General features: G+C 41.9%; 1 protein-coding gene across 1 annotated transcript; it reads right to left on the bottom strand.

Moving 5' to 3' along the window:
- Positions 1 to 4,037: 4,037 nt before the first annotated feature.
- On the bottom strand, positions 4,038 to 11,147 carry LOC125389707 (lysozyme C-2-like). Its single transcript, XM_085683422.2, has 4 exons — positions 10,955 to 11,147; positions 9,194 to 9,358; positions 5,346 to 5,424; positions 4,038 to 4,888 (listed from the first exon to the last, which is right to left on the bottom strand). The coding sequence occupies exons 1-4, from the start codon at positions 11,088 to 11,090 to the stop codon at positions 4,822 to 4,824; spliced, it is 447 nt and encodes a 148-aa protein (XP_085539548.1). The 5' UTR covers positions 11,091 to 11,147; the 3' UTR covers positions 4,038 to 4,821.
- Positions 11,148 to 18,661: the final 7,514 nt, after the last annotated feature.

Raw genomic sequence — 18,661 nt, 5'->3', positions numbered from 1 at the left:
CTCCCTTTTCTGCTGGGTTTGTTTCCATTTTCCAGCACACACAGAGGACTGTGACTCACTACCCTTACTGTGATTTTTAAACCCCAAATAAATAAAATTTCGTTATACTCCATTCTGGCCTATTGTGGAACTCTTTGATACAACTATAGCCATGTCGGAGTGGGAACATGAATAACACAGGCAGACAAACAGAGAGATGACAGAGAGAACAGGGAAGACACAAGAGGAGGGCTGGAGAGATGGCTCAGTGGTTAAGAGCACTGACTGCTCTTCCAAAGGTCCTGAGTTCAATTCCCAGCAACCACATGGTGGCTCACAGCCATCTGGTGCCCTCTTCTGGCCAGCAAGCAGACAGACAGGACACTGTATACATAATAAATAAATAAATTAAAAAAAAGACACAAGAGGAAGAAGAGAGACAAGAGAGGAGCAAGAGATGAGAGAGCCAGCTGTGCCTGGTGGGCACTTTTAAGGAGTGCACATGTCACGTAGCTGACAGTGGAAAGGCACCTGGAGACAAGTGATGATGTAACTGCTCTGGTGGGAGAGGCAGGCTGCTGCCCAGGTGAAACTAACAGTCCTGTAGAGTCATGTGTTTGAATGCTTCTCCTAAAGGGAGTGGTCCTGTTAGGAGGTGTGTTCTTGTTGGAGTGGTGGCCTTGTTGGGCAAAGTGTGTTATTGTGTGGATGAACTTTGAGGTCTCTTATGCTCAAGCTACACCCAGCGTGGAACAGTTTACTTCCTGTTGCCTGTGAATCAAGATGTAGAACTCTCAGCTCCTTCTCCAGCACCATGTCTCCCTGCATGCCACCATGGCCCACCATGATGATAATGGACTAAACCTCTAACACTATAAGCCAGTCGAAATTAAATCTTTTCCTGGACAAGAGTGGGTGTGATCATGATGTCTCTTCTGGGCAATAGAAACACTGACCGAGTACTCAAGTCCTGTACTAGTGGGGACAGAAGATAAACTGTTTGGAGAGCTACATTCTGTTTCTAGGATGACAGATTCCTAGGGCATTTGCTTCCATGATGGCGGTGATACAGTAAAGAGGACAAACAGCCCAGAGTAGTGAGTGAGCTTGGATTCCAACTGCATGCTGGGACATCACCTTTAACAGGAGCCAAAGCCCTTCAATCAAGCCAGAAAGAAACTAGAAGCCACCCAGGGAGTGTGCCAATAGTTTTGGTGACTTAGAGGGGAGAACTTTGCGTGGCATTGCTTCTTTTCTTTCACTGTATGAGGCCCTGGACTTTTAAACTTAGACTTCCGCAATTTTATGCACACATCCAAAGTACTTTGCTCATATTCCTCCCCAGTATTTCTCCTATCCACCTCCACTTCCCACTGAACTCCGTCTCTACATGCCCTCTCCTCACTTAAGAGCATTCTATATATGTGTTCCTGCAGCATTAGTTAGCGTTGCTTGTATTAAGTGGGTGGATGATTCTCATTTGAGCAAGGGCAATTACCAGAGGCTACACCATTGAGGAATCCAACTCCTCTGCTCCCCTGGCCTCCCCTCAGCAACCATTAACTGCTGACAGTTACTCTGGAAGGGATGGGGCCTCATACACTATTTTTTCACCCAGAATGCAATGCTAATGAACCCAGTCTTGAGCAGGAAGCCACTGCTGCTGTGAATTTATGGGTCCAACACCATGTTGTGTCCAGAAGATATCATTTTATAGGACCCCTTCCCATTCTTTCTATAATACCTACACTTCAAATGCTTTGAGAAAACAAAATATTTCATTTTCAATACAACATGGTCTGGCGTCAGACTTCAATATTGTTATTAATTGATTGATATATTAAGTGCCTTGGATATGCTTAAAATAAGGATACTATAGAAGAGGAAGTCTCTCAAAGAGATGCCATAAACAGTTTATTCAAGGATGGAGTGATAAACTGTGTGTATCTGCAACAGGGTAACACGTTTCCTTCTTAAACATAAAACCTGTCTAGTTGTTCCCACACAACAGTCTGCACAGGCTGTGGTGTCCGTGCTGTCGTGTGCAGTGAAGGTCAAAGACAGGAGTGAGGGAGAAAGAGATGGTCACAGCATTTGTTCAGACCTAGCCAGCTTTATTCTGGTAGACTGACGGAAAATTGCTAAGAAAGTGTTTCCTAAGAATTCATGTAGGATGCATGGGCTTCCAGAGGAGCCAGGTTCCATTCTGAACTCATCACAGATCACACTCATCTGTACCTCAAGTCCCAGGGGATCTGGTGTCCACTTCTGGCTTTTGAGGGCACTGATGTATGTGGTCCACATGAGTGGAAGCAAAGCATCCATTCACATAAAATAAAATGGGAAGAAAAAAACAAAAACAAAGCACTGCAGCTTTTGGAGCTGAAAATAAAGAATTTAAAAATGAACTGTGATGCTTCTAATGCACTTTATTTATTTTTATTATTTATTTTTTATTATTAAAAATTTCCACTTCCTCCTATTTCCCTCCCCCTCTGCCTCCCCCTTTCTCTCCAGTCCAAAGAGCAGTCAGAGTTCCCTGCCCTGTGGGAAGTCCAAGGTCCTTCCCCCTCCATCCAGGACTAGGAAGGTGAGCATCCAAACAGACTAGGCTCCCACAAAGCCAGTTCATGAAGTAGAATCAGAACCCAGTGTCATTGTCCTTGACTTCTCAGTCAGCCCTCATTGTCCGCCATGTTCAGTGAGTCTGGTTTGATCACATGCTCCATCACTCCCAGTCCAGCTGGCCTTGGTGAGCTCCCAATAGATCAGTCCCACCATCTCAGTGTGTGAATGCACCGTCTTGACTTCCTTGCTCATGTTCTCCCTTCTTCTGCTCCTCATTTGGACCTTGGGAGCTCAGTCCAGTGCTCCAATGTGGGTCTCTGTTTCTATCTCCATCCATCGCCAATACCACTCTTGGGAATATACCCAAGGGATGCCCTATCATGCTACAAAAGCATTTGTTCAACTATGTTCATAGCAGCATTATTTGTAATAGCCAGAACCTGGAAACAACCTAAATGCCCCTCAACTGAAGAATGGATACTCAGCGGTAAAAAGCAATGACATTTTGAATTTTGCATGCAAATGGATGGAAATAGAAAACACTATCCTGAGTGATGTAACCCAGACCCAAAAAGATGAATATGGTATGTACTCACTCATAAGTGGATTCTAGCCATAAATAAAGGACATTGAGCCTATAATTCGTGATCCTAGAGAAGCTAAGTAAGAAGGTGAACCCAAAGAAAAACATATAGTTATCCCCCTGAATATTGGAAGTAGACAAGATTGCCAGGCAAAAATTGGGAGCTTGGGGGTGGGGGTGGGGTAGGGATAAAGGGAGATGGGGAGAGAGAAGGGAGAAGGGGAAGATTGGGGAGAGCTTGGGGGAATGGGACAGTTGGGATGGAAAAAGGGTAGATATGGGAGCAGGGAAGTATATATCTTAATTAAGGGAGCCATTTTCGGGTTGGCAAGAGACTTGACTCTAGAGGGGTTCCCAGGTGTCCAAGGAGATGTCTCCAGCTTGTTTCTTGGGCAGCTGAGGAGAGGGCGCCTGAACTGGCCTTACCCTATAGCCACACTGATGAATATCTTGCATATCACCATAGAACCTTCATCTAATGCACTTTAAAATGCTTTAGAAAATCGTTATAGATACAGAGCGTGAGAGGAACAAATAGAAAGGAAGTGAAAGCAGCAAATGCTAGAACAACACACAGGGAATGGCTGTCACTGTAGCAATGTCTTCATGTCTGCATGACTGGAGGATGTCGTCATGTGGGAACAGCTGTGTCAAGGGTCTGTTAGGGACAAGGGAGATTGATCAGCTTGCTTTTGAATATTATCATAGAAGTATTCATCTGGTTGTGTGTAGATGAGGGTATGGGGATAGGGTGTGTGTTGGTGACGATACTGCTTGTATGTAGGGGATGATGTAGGTGCTGGTTAAGGTTAGGTGAGGGTGTAGGCCTTATTATGAGTGCCATGTGAATTTTCCCAATACATAAAAATTTCCCAAGAGACAGCATATGAGAGCATACAAAGACAAGTTATGCACTGAAATCATTTAATGGTGTTGTAGTTTTTTTTACAATGTGCTGAGATTTGCTGATACAAGCTTATCTGACTCAGAGTTAGTTGATATTTGGTAATCTTTTCTTAATGTGTCATGATCAACAAAAGGCATGGGATCATTCCCTCCAGGGTTTAAACAGACTGACACATGAGTAAAGAATTTACTTTTTAAATAGTATAAATGGGCCAAATCTAAGAAAAATGTTTTGAAAGGTCATATATTTCATTACAGTAAGTTTCCCAGTTGGGGAGTCTGATTTCTACCCAGTCAGAATTCTACTCCCTTAAAAAAACCAACCTTGACCCTTACAGTAGAAGTTCTAATTGACAGGATGCTGAGCCCATACACAAGGCCTGGAAGCTCACACAGCTGCCATTTTACCAAGATCAACTGTTGCCTGAAATATTTCTTGTGTGTGTATCCAACAGGGGGGAGATGAATGAAGATTAATTCTGATGAAACGTAATGTGAATGACTTTATAGTGAAGAACTGATGTATACAGATGTGTGTGACGATCCAGGTGTTAGATTACTGTCACCAGCATCTGAGGCATTGACTAACTGAAAAATAGAGGCTTTGCGTAAAAGAGTGAATACGTTAGTCAGCATTAAGCCTCATGGGAAACAGTCTCTATTTTGCTGATGTTTCTGTTGAAAGCCTGCTTGTTTGAAGGGGAAACGAAAGAAGCGTCACCTTTCCCATGACTACTTCTAGAGCGAGGAAGAGACAGATGAGCTGAAGTGGTGGCGCACAGCAGTTAGACTCCACAGTTCCTAAGATACTGCCTGAGATCTCGGTTTTCACAGCGGTCTTCCCATGCCCTCCTGTGGAGAAAAATGAGATGGGGAAGAAATGTTTAAATTCCTCTGTCATACACAAACTCAGGCCTTGCAGTGGGAGAGAGCAATAGTGATATCAGTAACCCTAATGGATATTGTGTTCTGGGTCAAGATTTTGTGTGAAACATGGGACATAGCTGGACCCAGAAAGTGCTACTGACTGGTGGAGTTATATCTCCATGGCAGTTTGATCCTCTCCAAACCCTGAGAAGAACATAGGATGCTCACTGTCAATGTTAACTGATTCTACAAATCAGGAGGCCTGACAAGGAAGTAGTTATGTGTGGGATTCTCAAATCTGGAGAAATTCCCTAGAACTAAATTCCTAAAACTAATGATGTAGAGAAAGGCCCCAGTGGTCAGTATGACACTTGGGCCTCAGAAAGAGTCACTGCATAGATCAACAGAACCAAGAGTTTCCCCTTCCAAAGTTCCCACCTACCAAGCTCTAATGCCTTGTGGATCCCTCACAACCCTCTTTGCACATTTGATGGCTTCAGTGATGTCATCCTGGAGCAAAGCTGAAAGACAGGAGTGGAGAATGACAAGGATGGTTAGAGAACCCATTTAGTTCCGATCCAGGCAGCTTTCTTCTGTGACACTGAGCAGTGAATATAAGAAATTTCTTCACAACTGTCCATTCATCTCTGATTATTGCAGAGAGTCTCTCTTGTTTCCATCCACTCGACATGGTATAAGTCATTTTATTTCTCATTTCTCAAGACCCTGGGTGATGGAATAGACTTGAGAGTAGAGTGTTCTTAGGATTCCAGCACTGATAAAAAGTAGAGAACACATTGAAGTAATAAGGAGTCCCTGGAGGCTGTGTGACTGTCAGCTACCATGAGGGAAGTTCCTCTTCCTTCTCACACTAGAAATTAGAACATGCTAATAACTGTCGCCTGGGTCTACCATTGGAAAATTCATCCTAACAAAATATACACCGCACAGATGGCTCAGTGGCTAAGAGCATTGGATGGTCTTCCAGATGACTTAATTCCCAGAACCCACATGGTGGCTCTTTAGTGTCTGCAATACCTGCTCCATGAGATGTAAACCCTCTTCTGGCTTCCACAGGTACCAGACACACAAGCGGTGCACAATCCTATATGCAGACAAAGCACCCACACACATAAAGATAAATGAATACTTTAAGAATGAAAATGCACAAGCCTCGGGTGAATAAAGTTCTTCCTAGTAATTTATACCAGTAAAATAAACAGAGACAGGTGCTCTATCACTCAAGACCTGAGACTGCAGAAATAACTCAGGCTGAAGAGCACTGGGTGAGCCCCAGAATCTTGAGTTCATTTCCCAGCAACCATATAGAGACTCATAACCATCTATAATAAGATCCTCGGACCTCTTCTGGCATTCAGGTAGAACATTGTAACCATAATAAATAAACAATTTTTTAAAAAAAAAACTTTCTGTACTTAAGCGTGGTGTTTTCAACATAGAGAATATTGCTACTGCAACTTTATTCATTCTTTAAATAAGAATTCAGGTGAATATTTGTTACTATGAACATAGTTTTGAGTAATAACCATCTCTCAAAGCTATGCAAGTATAATTTATGTAAAAATAGGAAATCTTTACATGTTTCTATGTGAGTATATATGTACATTATATATCTCTGCATGAATCTACAGAACAGATGTTTAGTCTTGAAGAGTATTTTCCAGAGCTTTCCAGGTAGATGAACTCTCTAAGCAGTCAAACCGGGCGTGATTTTCCTATATCCCCGTGGATTCTAATCCCTTTCAATGACTGTAGATGAGTCTACAAAATGCTTTTGCAGATAGGCTAAGTAGATGACAAAAATATTCCATCATCTGTTTCTCTTGAAAATTTTAACAACCAAATTTAGCAGAGTAGGAATTAATAGTTCATTGTTTAGTGCTTGGCTAAATTGTACCAAATCTTGGGTTCACTTTCCACACTGGAAAAATAGAACGACATTGACTGATTAAATTCATACACAGAAATTGCGTGTTACTTTGACCATTGTATGAATTCAAGCCTCCATCCTGATATGAACCCTGTGCGCTCCGTTTCTTGTTGAAAACAAGTTTCTTCTTAAATACATAAATCTATGTTATTTTGTTCGATGAGATAATGTCCATCTAGGAGTTAATTGTTTGGATATGCTAACTAAAGCATTTTAAAACTAAATTTGATATTAGTAATTCACTCTAAGATCTCTCAACACGAAGAGCACATCAATACATACACAAAGAAGCCAGTTGGACAAAATTCCAGATACTTAGTGGTATCCTGTATGTAGTCATTATTATAGTAATGTCTTCATTTGTATATATTAGAAATTTTCATAATAAAATTCATTCAGTAATAAATGACCCTATGACAATATCTATGACTACCCCTTTATGAACAGATAAAATGGAAATCATCAGAAGAAAACACTAAGAAGACCACTTACAATTAATCAGTACATATTCCAGAAACTTTTGTTTATTATAAAATAACAACTTGTTACCAATGTTTATTTTTTGCCAATTTTGATCACGTCTCTGTATATGTGAGTATAGGCTTAAAAAAAACACCAAGGTTTAATGATACCAGCTCTTTATTTTTTAATTTTCTACTAATTAACATGTGTCTGTGTAATGTGGTATGTGTACCAGTGAACATGCACATGTGTGTCTATGTGTATGTAGAAGTCAGAGGACATATACAGTAACTGTTGCTTAGAAGCAGTCCACATGGTTTCTGAAACAGGGTCTTGCCATTGGAACTGGCTTACAGATTAGGCTATGCTGGTTGGTCAGTGAGCCCCATGGATCTGCCTGTCTCAGACTTCCCAATGCTGGTCTTACAAATGCATGCCACCAAACTCAGCTTTTATGTGGGTGCTGAGGGTCACACCTTGGCTTGGGGGGACTCTTCTGTCTCAGCTGTCTTCCCAGCATCTGTTTATATTGATTATTGATTCAGTGATTTTGGAGGTGGAACCAAGGGCCCTCTGACTGGTCACCAAGCCATGTCCTAAGCCTGATGTCTTTCCTGGCTAATTTTGACGTGAATAACAATGACTTTCTAACAGCCAGTGGTGTGGTCCACAGGATTATATGGTGAGAATTCAGTTGACAAAAATCACTCTGCTACCTGATGGGGGTCACACATTCCAGGGAAGGAAACCCAGTTTGCAGAGCTTTGGGGATACCTGCCTTATGAAGAGTTGCTGTCATTTCTGTAAAAATCTTGTGAAGCCATAGTACTTCCTTTTCCATAGTGAGACTCATCCTAAAAAACCCTAGGAGTGTATTAATTATTGGGCACAACTCTCTCATGTACTGTTATACTGGATGACTTTTCATTTTGCTTTATCATCTTGATAAATAGAATATATACAAAAGGCCACAGAGAAAAGAAATTCTTCTCACTCAGTGATCAGCAGTACCAAAACCACTGCTTGACCCAGAGGCTGAAATTGCCAGACTTTGGATTTCATACTACGTAGCCATTGCTTTTCCCCTCGATCTAAGGTACAGTAGCTGTAATCTCTTGGCCTGAGGGATTCCCTTTAATCAGAAAACATTTGATGAAAATGCTATAGTGAACCCATTTGTGCTACCCGTTTTCCTTCCACAGCTTATGCCGGCTGCCAAGGCTATCATGACGCTGCGTTCCCAGTCACATAAGAAGCGGAAGACAGTGCTCAGAGTGCACAGCCCTGCAGCGTTTTGTTCCTCTTTTTTCTACATTATCAATTACAAGCTTCTAGCTTAACTAACCACACAGATGTAGTTAACACACCAACTCTCTCCCCTCCACACTTAGAAATCACAACCCCTTTCAGATATGTCCAGGCATTTCACAGGCACGCCCCCTCTGAGACATAAGTAAGTAAGATAACAGACTCCCACTTTTTCAGCTTTATCTGTCTTCTTGACCCTGAAAAATGCAAGCTATTTGCTATCCTTGCTATTGCCAGAGAATTGCTAATTGTATCTGTGTGAGCCTATAAACTGGAAACCTTGTGGGAGGGAGACAGAACTTTGAAAGAATAAAGAGACTTGATGAGAAGAAGACATGTCTGAGTTGGTTCATTGCTTTTATCCTCAGATCCCTTTAACCAGTTCCCGCTTGCTGTAAGCATCTGAACTCTGAGGGAGCATTAAGACAGGCACTCAGAGGACTCCATTAAGTCAAGACAATCTCCCCAGGTTCCTGATGGTTTCCTCAGTGTGTCTCCTGCACAGCATCCCTGTTCTTGAACATAAGAACAGCTTGGTTGTTTGCTATCCCTTGAAACCCTTGTCTTACCACTGCAAGATATCCGACAGCCATTCACTGCTCTGGGGGTTCTGCCATCATTGCACCAGTATCGGCTATTGATCTGAAATATCCCATAGTCGGTGCCTCGTCTCTCAGAGTTGAAGTTTGTAGCTCGGGTGTTAAAGCTACTCTCATGCTGAGCCAAGCACACCCCTAAAAAGAAAAAGAATATTCATCAATAAGCAGCAAGCACAAATGATTCATAATGGATATCAAAATGAGCTCCTTGAGCTGGCTGTATTTCACAAGTGATTTACTTTATAAGTGCTACTGTATTATTAAATTATTAAATATTATACAAGTTCAGGCCAGGTTTGGCTGTGCCCCTCAGGGTAGTCCCTGGTCTCAAGTGATCCTCTTGCCTCTGCCTTTCAAGAACATGGAACTGCTGTACCTAGTAGCAAGTGAAAATTTTCAAGAACCCCCAAAAAGAATCTCTTTGAGGACAGATCAATTTGCACCGAGAATAAACAGGATAATGCCTTTTAAATACTCAAGAAGATGAACCGGTCACAGTGGTGCTCACTTTTATTCCTGGCAGTGTGGGTCAGAGGCTGATGAATCTGTGTGGGATTGAGATTAGCCTGGTCTACATACCAAATGCCAGGACAGTCACTGCCATATAGTGAAACTGTATCCCCTGCCCCCAAATATAATAGCTATTTCTTTCATCTCTTTTCCCTCCCCATCTATCCTTGAGACACTGTTGTCTAAAACAGAAACACAAACAGGAGTTAGGTGGATTTTATAAATTAGTATCAAAAACATATGCTAATAGAAAATGTTCCTATTAGGAAAACGAGGATTTTCTCAGAGAGATGTTCTTAGACTCAAAGTGAATTTGTGTGTTAGAAATCTTTTTTTCTTCCATGTTTCTATGATTTCTACTTTGGCACAGAACATGAAATTTCATGCCTTAGCATCCCATTGCTTGGATTCCAGGAGTGTGCACCATTACAAATGGCTGGTGAGAATACTGAAAGCAAGAACATTAGAGCAGGAAAGGCTATTCTGCAATTCAGTCCATCCGTCCGTCCATCCATCCATCCATCCATCCATCCATCCATCCATCTGATCATCCATGCATCCACACACATCTGTTTACTTGTTCATAGACAATTAGTTATTGCATAATAACTGCCTTAATCTAATATGAAAAACAGACATCGATACAAGAAGCCATGAACAACTTTTCCTCATCCACATCTTCCATTGTGCAGAATGAAAAGCCATCCCAGAGTGAAGAAGCACACCAATTTTATTCTGAGTTTCAGAAGACCTCATTTAAGCAACAATGAAGGGGAGATAGGATCTCTCTGCCCTGTATAGGAAGTTCTAAAATTTGAATTTTTTTTCTCTCCAAAGATCGATGCCATGGCAAGAAAAAAAATGAAGACAGATACCAATCAATCCAGGCTCTCAGAACTTAAGTTCTGAATGAGCGAATCCTCCCATCTTTCCTCAGCCCCCTGTAGACTACCGAGTCTGAAGCGACTGAAAAACCCAGTAACACTCTAAGAGCACCTTGGATCCTATTGCCTTAGCCTGGCATAGACGTCTCTTCCCATGCCTTCATCCCAGTATCTCTGATCAAAAAGAAAAACGCTGATGTTTTTAATCAAACCAAGTCACAGACACAGGGATCCCAAATGCTTATTGACTCCAGATCCTTCTCTGATCCCTCGCTGGATCCTTAAACCTGATCTTCAGGGGGTGCTTATCTGGAGGAGTCAAGAAAAGGAGACTTACAGTCTGCCAGGCTGATTCCCCAGTAGCCATCCATTCCACTTCTTTTAAGAATTCTGGCAAACTCACATCGGTCGTAAACCTTAGCCTGGACAATGACAGAGAGCAAGAGGAGGCCCAGGGCAAGGAGAGCCTTCATGTTGACCTGGAAGCTGAAGCTGCTGCAGGCTGGCTACTGAAAGCAAGCCTGGTACTTAAGCATCCTCCAGGTTCCTCCTTTCTCTTGCAGCTGTGACCTCTAAGTTTTGAGGAACTTAAAAACTGTGTACAAAGGAGGAAGTTCCTACAACTCTGCTGATTTCAGCATTTGATCTTTGCCCACAAGTTAGATTGTAATGCCCTGTCTTCCCTGTTCCTCAAGGCAAAAGCACAAGATGCAAGAAATGTTTACATTAACCAGCTTAGCTTTCCCTGCTTGATTCTGCCAGCCGGAGGGGATTAGTTTAAAACCTTGTTTCCGTCTTGATATGGTAATTTTACCTGCTAAGGAGGATTTTTATAGGTGCCCTGAATCTCCTCCTATCTGTCTGTCAGGGTTTCCAGCTTGGTACCGACCTGCCAACTAGAGCTACGGGGTTCCTGAGAAGCTGGCTAAAGTGATCCAATATCTGGACTCCACTTTCCCCCACTCTCTACCCTTGATCTGTCTGTCATTGCTGCGGCACCAAAGACGGCTGCCAGTTTTTCCTTTCTTTTTTCTTATCCTGTCAGCAGATTCTGGACACTATGAGTAACTTCTCAACACAGGCTAAAATGCCATAATCTTTCAAATTGAGCTAAATTTACAATTGGATACTACAGTTAATCTTTACAAACTGGGTATGGGTTTTTGACCCCTGCTGGTCACAAAAAAGGCTTTTGCTGTTTTTTCTCGGACCCTGGAATACAAAATTTACTAATTGACTGTCATTTAGTCTGGCTAGTTATTCTGGGGGCTCCATTCACCGGTGCTGTAGCCTTACTCAAGAGACTCTATTCTGAGCAGACTTTTTAGGATTGTGCTAAGCAAAATCTCCTTTGGGGATACTTATATACACTGGAGCGTGACCTTCATGATCTCATGAAGCTGGAGTCAGAACTACTCAGGTCAAGTCCTTTTGACATTCGCCTCAAAATATCTTTCAGCATAAATCTGACTAAACTCAATGATATTGACTGGTAAGCCTATGACGGGTATGGTTTCTGACAGGCTTTCCCCGACCTAAGATAGGATTATGTTGGACCTGGGCACCCTCCAGAGACGGGTAAGGGGTCAGTCTGATGCCATGCCACCTAATACTGGCCCTAGTCATCATATTTTATATAAAAGGGGGACATGTAATGCCCTGTCTTCCCTGTTCCTCGAGGCCAAAGCACAGGATGCAAGAAATGTTTACACTAACCAGCTTAGCTTCCCCTGCTCGATTCTGCCAGCAGGCGGGGATTAGTTCAAAACCTTGTTTCTGTCTTGATATGGTAATTTCATCTGCTAAGGAAGGTTCTCACAGGTGCCCTGAATCTCCTCCTATCTGTCTGTCAGGGTTCCCAGCTCGGTAACCCCTGCTGAAAGCTCCTGCCACTTGGTGCCAGTGGCTCAACACCTTGATCTCACACCTGGCTGGGAGGGGCTCCTTCTCTCCTCTGGGGAAAAGTATTTAACCTGGCAAATTCTGAATAAATGGGGCATTCTCCTCTTGAGGATGACTCGAACTCTGTATCTTTGTGTACATCTGTGTTTTAATCCCTAGGACAATATAGAGCTCGTGAGAAATATGGAGTCGCGGTCCCTACTGGATGGGTGATGATGCTGACCCCATGGTGTGGAACGACCGCCACATTAGATGGGTGATGTTCTGGGGGTCCAAGAATAAGTGCACAGTGCTCATTTTAAAGTGCTTAAAGGTGTGACTCACTAAGAATGGAGAGGTACACTGGACAGTAGTAGTGCACGCTTTTAACCCCAGCACTCGGGAGGCAGAGGCAGGCGGATCTCTGTGAGTTCGAGGCCAGCCTGGTCTACAAGAGCTAGTTCCAGGACAGGCTTCAAAGCTACAGAGAAACCCTGTCTCTAAAAACAAACAAACAAAAAAAGAATGGCGAGGAAGTTCTGTTTCAGATAGAGGATTTTTCTTCAGTTTAATTATGAAGTTAGTGAACTAAAAGAAAAAGAAACAAATGATATTTCCACTGCACACCAGCAACTGCTTTTTACTGGCATTCCTTCATATCCAATTATTTTGTGTGTGCACCAACCATTTTGCATTCATTTCTACTTGAATCGTTTTATGTGTATATTTCCCCACATGGACCTGCTGCATGAAGCTGTTCTTGAAAAGACTGTGTCATGTGACGTCACATTGCGTAGCCAGTTTCTACTCCAGAATGTTTTCATGGCTGTTGTTCGTTTTGTGTCACTATTATAGGTGAGGCTCCCATGGACATCATTCCTAGTTCCTTTTACACCATGCTTTGCCTCTTCTCTCTGTGTCAAAACATAGAAGGTTACCATAAGCAATGGGACTTCAAAACTCAAACTGAACTAAACACGTAAAGCTAACCACGTGCAAATTTTAAAAGTGATCTAAGAAGATGTGGATACTTTTTTTTTAAAAATTTACTTATTTATTTATCTATAAAAATTTCCACTTCCTCCCCTCCTCCCAATACCCTCCCGCTCCCCCCACTCCCTCTCCTACTCCCTCTCCAGTCCCAAGAGCAGTCAGGGTTTCCTGCCCTTTGGGAAGTCCAAGTTCCTCCCCCCTCCCTCCAGGTCCAGGAAGGTAAGCATCCAAACAGACCAGGATCCCAAAAAGCCAGTACTTGCAGACAAAACAAGACCCAGTGCCATTGTCAATGACTTCTCAGTCAGCCCCCATGTCAGCCACATTCAGAGAATCTGGTTTGATCACATGATCGTTCAGTCCCAGTCCAGCTGTCCTTGGTGAGCTCTCATTCGATCAGTCCCCTTGTATCAGTGGGTGAACGCACCCCTCGCGGTCCTGACTTCCTTTTTCATGTTCTCCCTCCTTCTGCTCCTCATTTGGACCTTGGGGGCTCAGTCCAGTGCTCCAACGTGGGTCTCCAACTCTATCTCCATCCATCGTCGGATGAAGGTTCCCTCTGGTTCTGCCTTCCTTGGACACATTCTCCCTCCCTCTGCTTCTCATTTGGACCTAGGGAGTTAAGTCCAGTGTTCCAATATGTCTCTCTCTCTCTATCTCCATCCATTGCCAGATGAAGGTTCTATGGTGACATGCAAAATATTCATCAGTATGGTTATGGGCCAAGGCCAGTTCAGGTACCCTCTCCTCTGCTGCCCAGGGAACAATCTGGGGACCTCTCCTTGGGCCTGGGAACCCCTCCAGAATCAAGTCTCTTGCAAACCCTAAAATGGTTCCCTTAGTTGAGATATATACTTCCCTGCTCCCATAATCATCCTTCCTCCCTCCCCCGATCCCATTCCCCCAAGCCATCCCCAATTCTCCCCCTTTCCCCTCTCCTTAACCATCTCCCCTTACTTCCACCCCCACCCCCGTGCACCCAAGGTTGCCTGGCAATCTTGTCTGCTTCCAATACACAGGGGGATAACTATATGATTTTCTTTGGGTTCATCTTCCTATTTAGCTTCTCTAGGATCATGAACTATAGGCTCAATGTCCTTTAATTATGGCTAGAATTGACTTATAAGTGAGTACATACCATAGTCACCTTTTTGGGTCTGGGTTACCTCACTCAGGATAGTGTTTTCTATTTCCATCCATTTGCATGCAAAATTCAAGATGTCATTGTTTTTTACCGCTGAGTAAAACTCTAATCAGGACTATTTCCAATCTCCACGCAGATAGCTAAATGATTTTCAACAGGTTCACCTTCTTATTTAGCTTCTCTAGGATCACGAATAATAGGCCCAAAGACCTTTAATTATGGTTAGAATCCACATATGAGTGAATACATACCATATTCCTCTTTTTGGGTCTGGCTTGCCTCACTCAGTAAGGCGTTTTCTATTTCCATCCATTTGCATGCAAAATTCAAGATGTCATTGTTTTTTACCGCTGAGTAGAACTCTAATGTGTATATGTTCCACACCTTTATTAACCATTCTTCTATTGAGTGGCACCTAGGTTGTTTTCAGGTTCTGGCTATTACAAATAGTGCTGCTATGAACATAGTTGAACAAATGCTTTTGTGGTATGATAGGGCATCTCTTGGGTATATTCCCAAGAGTGGAATTGCTGGGTCCTGAGGGAGGTTGACTCCCAGTTTCCCGAGAAACCACCACACTGATTTCCACAGTGGCTGCACAAGTTTGCATTCCCACCAACAATGGATGAGTGTTCCCCTCATTCCACATCCTCTCCAGCATAGGCTATCATTGGTGTTTTTGAGTTTGGCTATTCTGACAGGTGTAAGATGATATCTCAAAGTTGTTTTGATTTGCATTTCCCTGATCGCTAAGGAGGTTGAGCATGACCTTAAGTGCCTTTTGGCCATTCGAAGTTCTTCTGTTGTGAATTTTCTGTTCAGTTCAGTACCCCATTTTTTAATTGGGTTAGTTAGAGTTTTAGTGTCTAGTTTCTTGAGTTCTTTGTATATTTTGGAGATCAGACCTTTGTCTGATGAGGGATTTGTGAAGATCTTCTCCCAGTCGGAAGGTAGCCTTTTGGTCTTACTGACAGTGTCCTTTGCTTTACAGAAGCTTCTCAGTTTCAGGAGGTCCCATTTATTCATTGCTTCTCTTATTGTCTGAGCTCCTGGGGTTCTGCTTAGGAACTGGTCTCCTGTGCCTATATCTTGTAGACTACTTCCCACTTTCTCTTCTATCAGGTTCAAAGTGGTCAGATTAATGTTGAGGTCTTTAATCCATTTGGACTTGAGTTTTGTGCATGGTGATAGATATGGATCTATTTTCATTCTTCTACAGGTTGACATCCAGTTATGCCAGCACCATTTGTTAAAGATGCTTTCTTTCTTCCATTGTATGCCTTTAGCTCCCTTGTCAAATATCAGGTGTTCATTTGTTTGTGGGTTAATACCTGGGTCTTCTATTCGATTCCATAGGTCGACTTCTCTGTTGTTATGCCAATACCAAGCTGTTTTCAATACTGTCGCTCTGTAATAGAGTTTGAAGTCAGGGATGGTAATGCCTCCAGAAGTTCCTTTATTGTATAAGATTGTTTTGTCTATCCTGAGTTTTTTGTTTTTCCATATCAACTTGATTATTGTTCTCTCAAGGTCTGTGAAGAAGTTTGATGGAATTTTGATGGGAATTGCGTTGAATCTATAGATTGCTTTTGGTAGAATTGCCATTTTTACTATGTTGATTCTCCCAATCCAAGAACAGGGGAGATCTTTCCATTTTCTGGTATCCTCCTCAATTCCTTTCTTCAAAGACTTAAAGTTCTTGTCAAATAGGTCTTTCACTTCCTTGGTTAGAGTAACCCCAAGATATTTTATGCTATTTGTGGCTATCGTGAAAGGTGTTGTTTCTCTGATTTCCCTCTCTGCTTCTTTATCCTTTGTGTATAGGAGGGCAACCGAATTTTTGGAGTTGATCTTGTATCCTGCCACATTACTAAAGGTGTTTATCAGTTGTAGGAGTTCTTTGATAGAGTTTTTGGGGTTGCTTATGTACACTATCATATCGTCTGCAAATAACAAAAGTTTAACTTCATCTTTTCCAATTCGAATCCCCTTGATCCCCTTATGTTGTCTTATTGCTATTGCTCGAACTTCAAGCACTATATTGAAGAGGTATGGAGAGAGTGGACAGCCTTGTCGTGTTCCTGATTTTAGTGGAATGGCTTTGAGTTTCTCTCCGTTCAATTTGATGTTAGCTGTCGGCTTGCTGTATATTGCTTTTATTATATTTAGGTATGATCCTTGTATCCCCAATTTCTCCAACACCTTTATCATAAAGGGGTGTTGAATTTTGTCAAATGCTTTTTCAGCATCCAATGAAATGATCATATGGTTTTTTTTTCTTTCAGTTTATTTATATGATGGATTACATTGATAGATTTGCATATGTTGAACCAGCCCTGCATCTCTGGGATGAAGCCCACTTGACCATAATGGATAATTTTTCTAATGTATTCTTGGATTCGGTTTGCCAGTATTTTATTGAGCATTTTGGCGTCAATGTTCATGAGTGAGATTGGTCTGTAATTCTCTTTCTTGGTTGTGTCTTTGTGTGGTTTTGGTATCAGGGTAACTGTAGCTTCATAAAAAGAGTTTGGCAATGATTCTTCTGTTTCTATATTGTGAAATACATTAAGGAGTATAGGTATTAGCTCTTCCTGGAAGTTCTGGTAGAATTCTGCATTGAAACCATCTGGACCTGGGCTTTTTTTGGTGGGGAGATTTTTGATAACAGCTTCTAATTCTTCATGACTGACAGGTCTATTTAGATTGTTCACCTGGTCTTGGTTCAACTTTGTTATTTGGTACTTATCTAAAAAAATGTCCGTTTCTTTTACATTTTCCAATTTTGTGGCATACAGACTTTTGTAGTAAGATCTAATGATTCTCTGAATTTCCCCTGTGTCTGTGGTTATGTCCCCCTTTTCATTTTTGATCTTATTAATTTGCATGTTCTCTCTCTGCCGTTTGATTAGTTTGGATAGGGGTTTGTCAATCTTGTTGATTTTCTCCAAGAACCAGCTTTTTGTTTCATTGATTTTTTTGGATTGTTTTCTGTGTTTCTATTTTGTTGATTTCAGCCCTCAGTTTGATTATTTCCAGTCTTCTACTCCTCCTGGGTGAATCAGCTTCTTTTTTTTTCTAGAGCTTTCAAGTGTGCTGTTAAATCTCCAATGTATGCTTTCTCCGTTTTCTTTAATTGGGCACTTAGTGCTATGAACTTTCCTCTTAGCACTGCTTTCATAGTGTCCCATAGGTTTGAGCATGTTGTGTCTTTATTTTCATTAAATTCAAGGAAGACTTTAATTTCTTTCTTTATTTTTTCCTTGACCCAGAGGTGATTTAGTAGTTGACTGTTCAACTTCCATGAGTTTGTTGGCTTCCTGGGGGTAGCATTGTTGAATTCTAACTTTAATCCATGGTGATCTGACAAGACACAGGTGGTTACCAATATATTTTGGTATCTGTGGAAGTTTGCTTTGTTAGTGAGTATGTGGTCAGTTTTCTAGAAGGTTCCATGAGCTGCAGAGAAGAAGGTATATTCTTTCCTATTTGGGTGGAATGTTCTATAGATGTCTGTTAAGTCCATTTGATTCAATACCTCCAATAATTCTCTTCTTTCTCTGTTAGGTTTCTGTCTGATTGACCTGTCCATTGGTGAGAGAGGTGTGTTGAAGTCTCCTACTATTAGTGTCTGTGTTTTGATGACTGCCTTGAGTTCTAGAAGTGTTTCTTTTACATAAGTGGGTGCCTTTATATTAGGGGCATAGATATTCAGGATTGAGACTTCTTCCTGATGAATTGTTCCTGTTATGAGTATGAAATGTCTATCTCCATCTCTTCTGATTGATTTTAGTTTGAAGTCTATTTTGCTAGATATTAGAATGGCCACACCCTCTAGTTTCTTAGGTCCATTTGCTTGGAAAACCTTTTCCCAACCCTTTACTCTGATTAGGTGTCTGTCTTTGTGGTTGAGGTGGTTGTGGTTGATAGTGAATGATAGCTTGGCTGGGTATAGTAGTCTGGGCTTGCATCCATGGTCCCTTAGTTTCTTCAGTACTTTACTATCCAGGACCTTCTGGCTTTCAT

This window comes from Myodes glareolus, chromosome 26 (genome assembly GCF_982192425.1).
Source record: "Myodes glareolus chromosome 26, mMyoGla1.1, whole genome shotgun sequence".
Classification (NCBI taxonomy): domain Eukaryota; kingdom Metazoa; phylum Chordata; class Mammalia; order Rodentia; family Cricetidae; genus Myodes; species Myodes glareolus.
The sequence above is the reverse complement of the archived record's forward strand: the minus strand, read 5'-3'. Positions and strand labels throughout refer to the sequence as shown.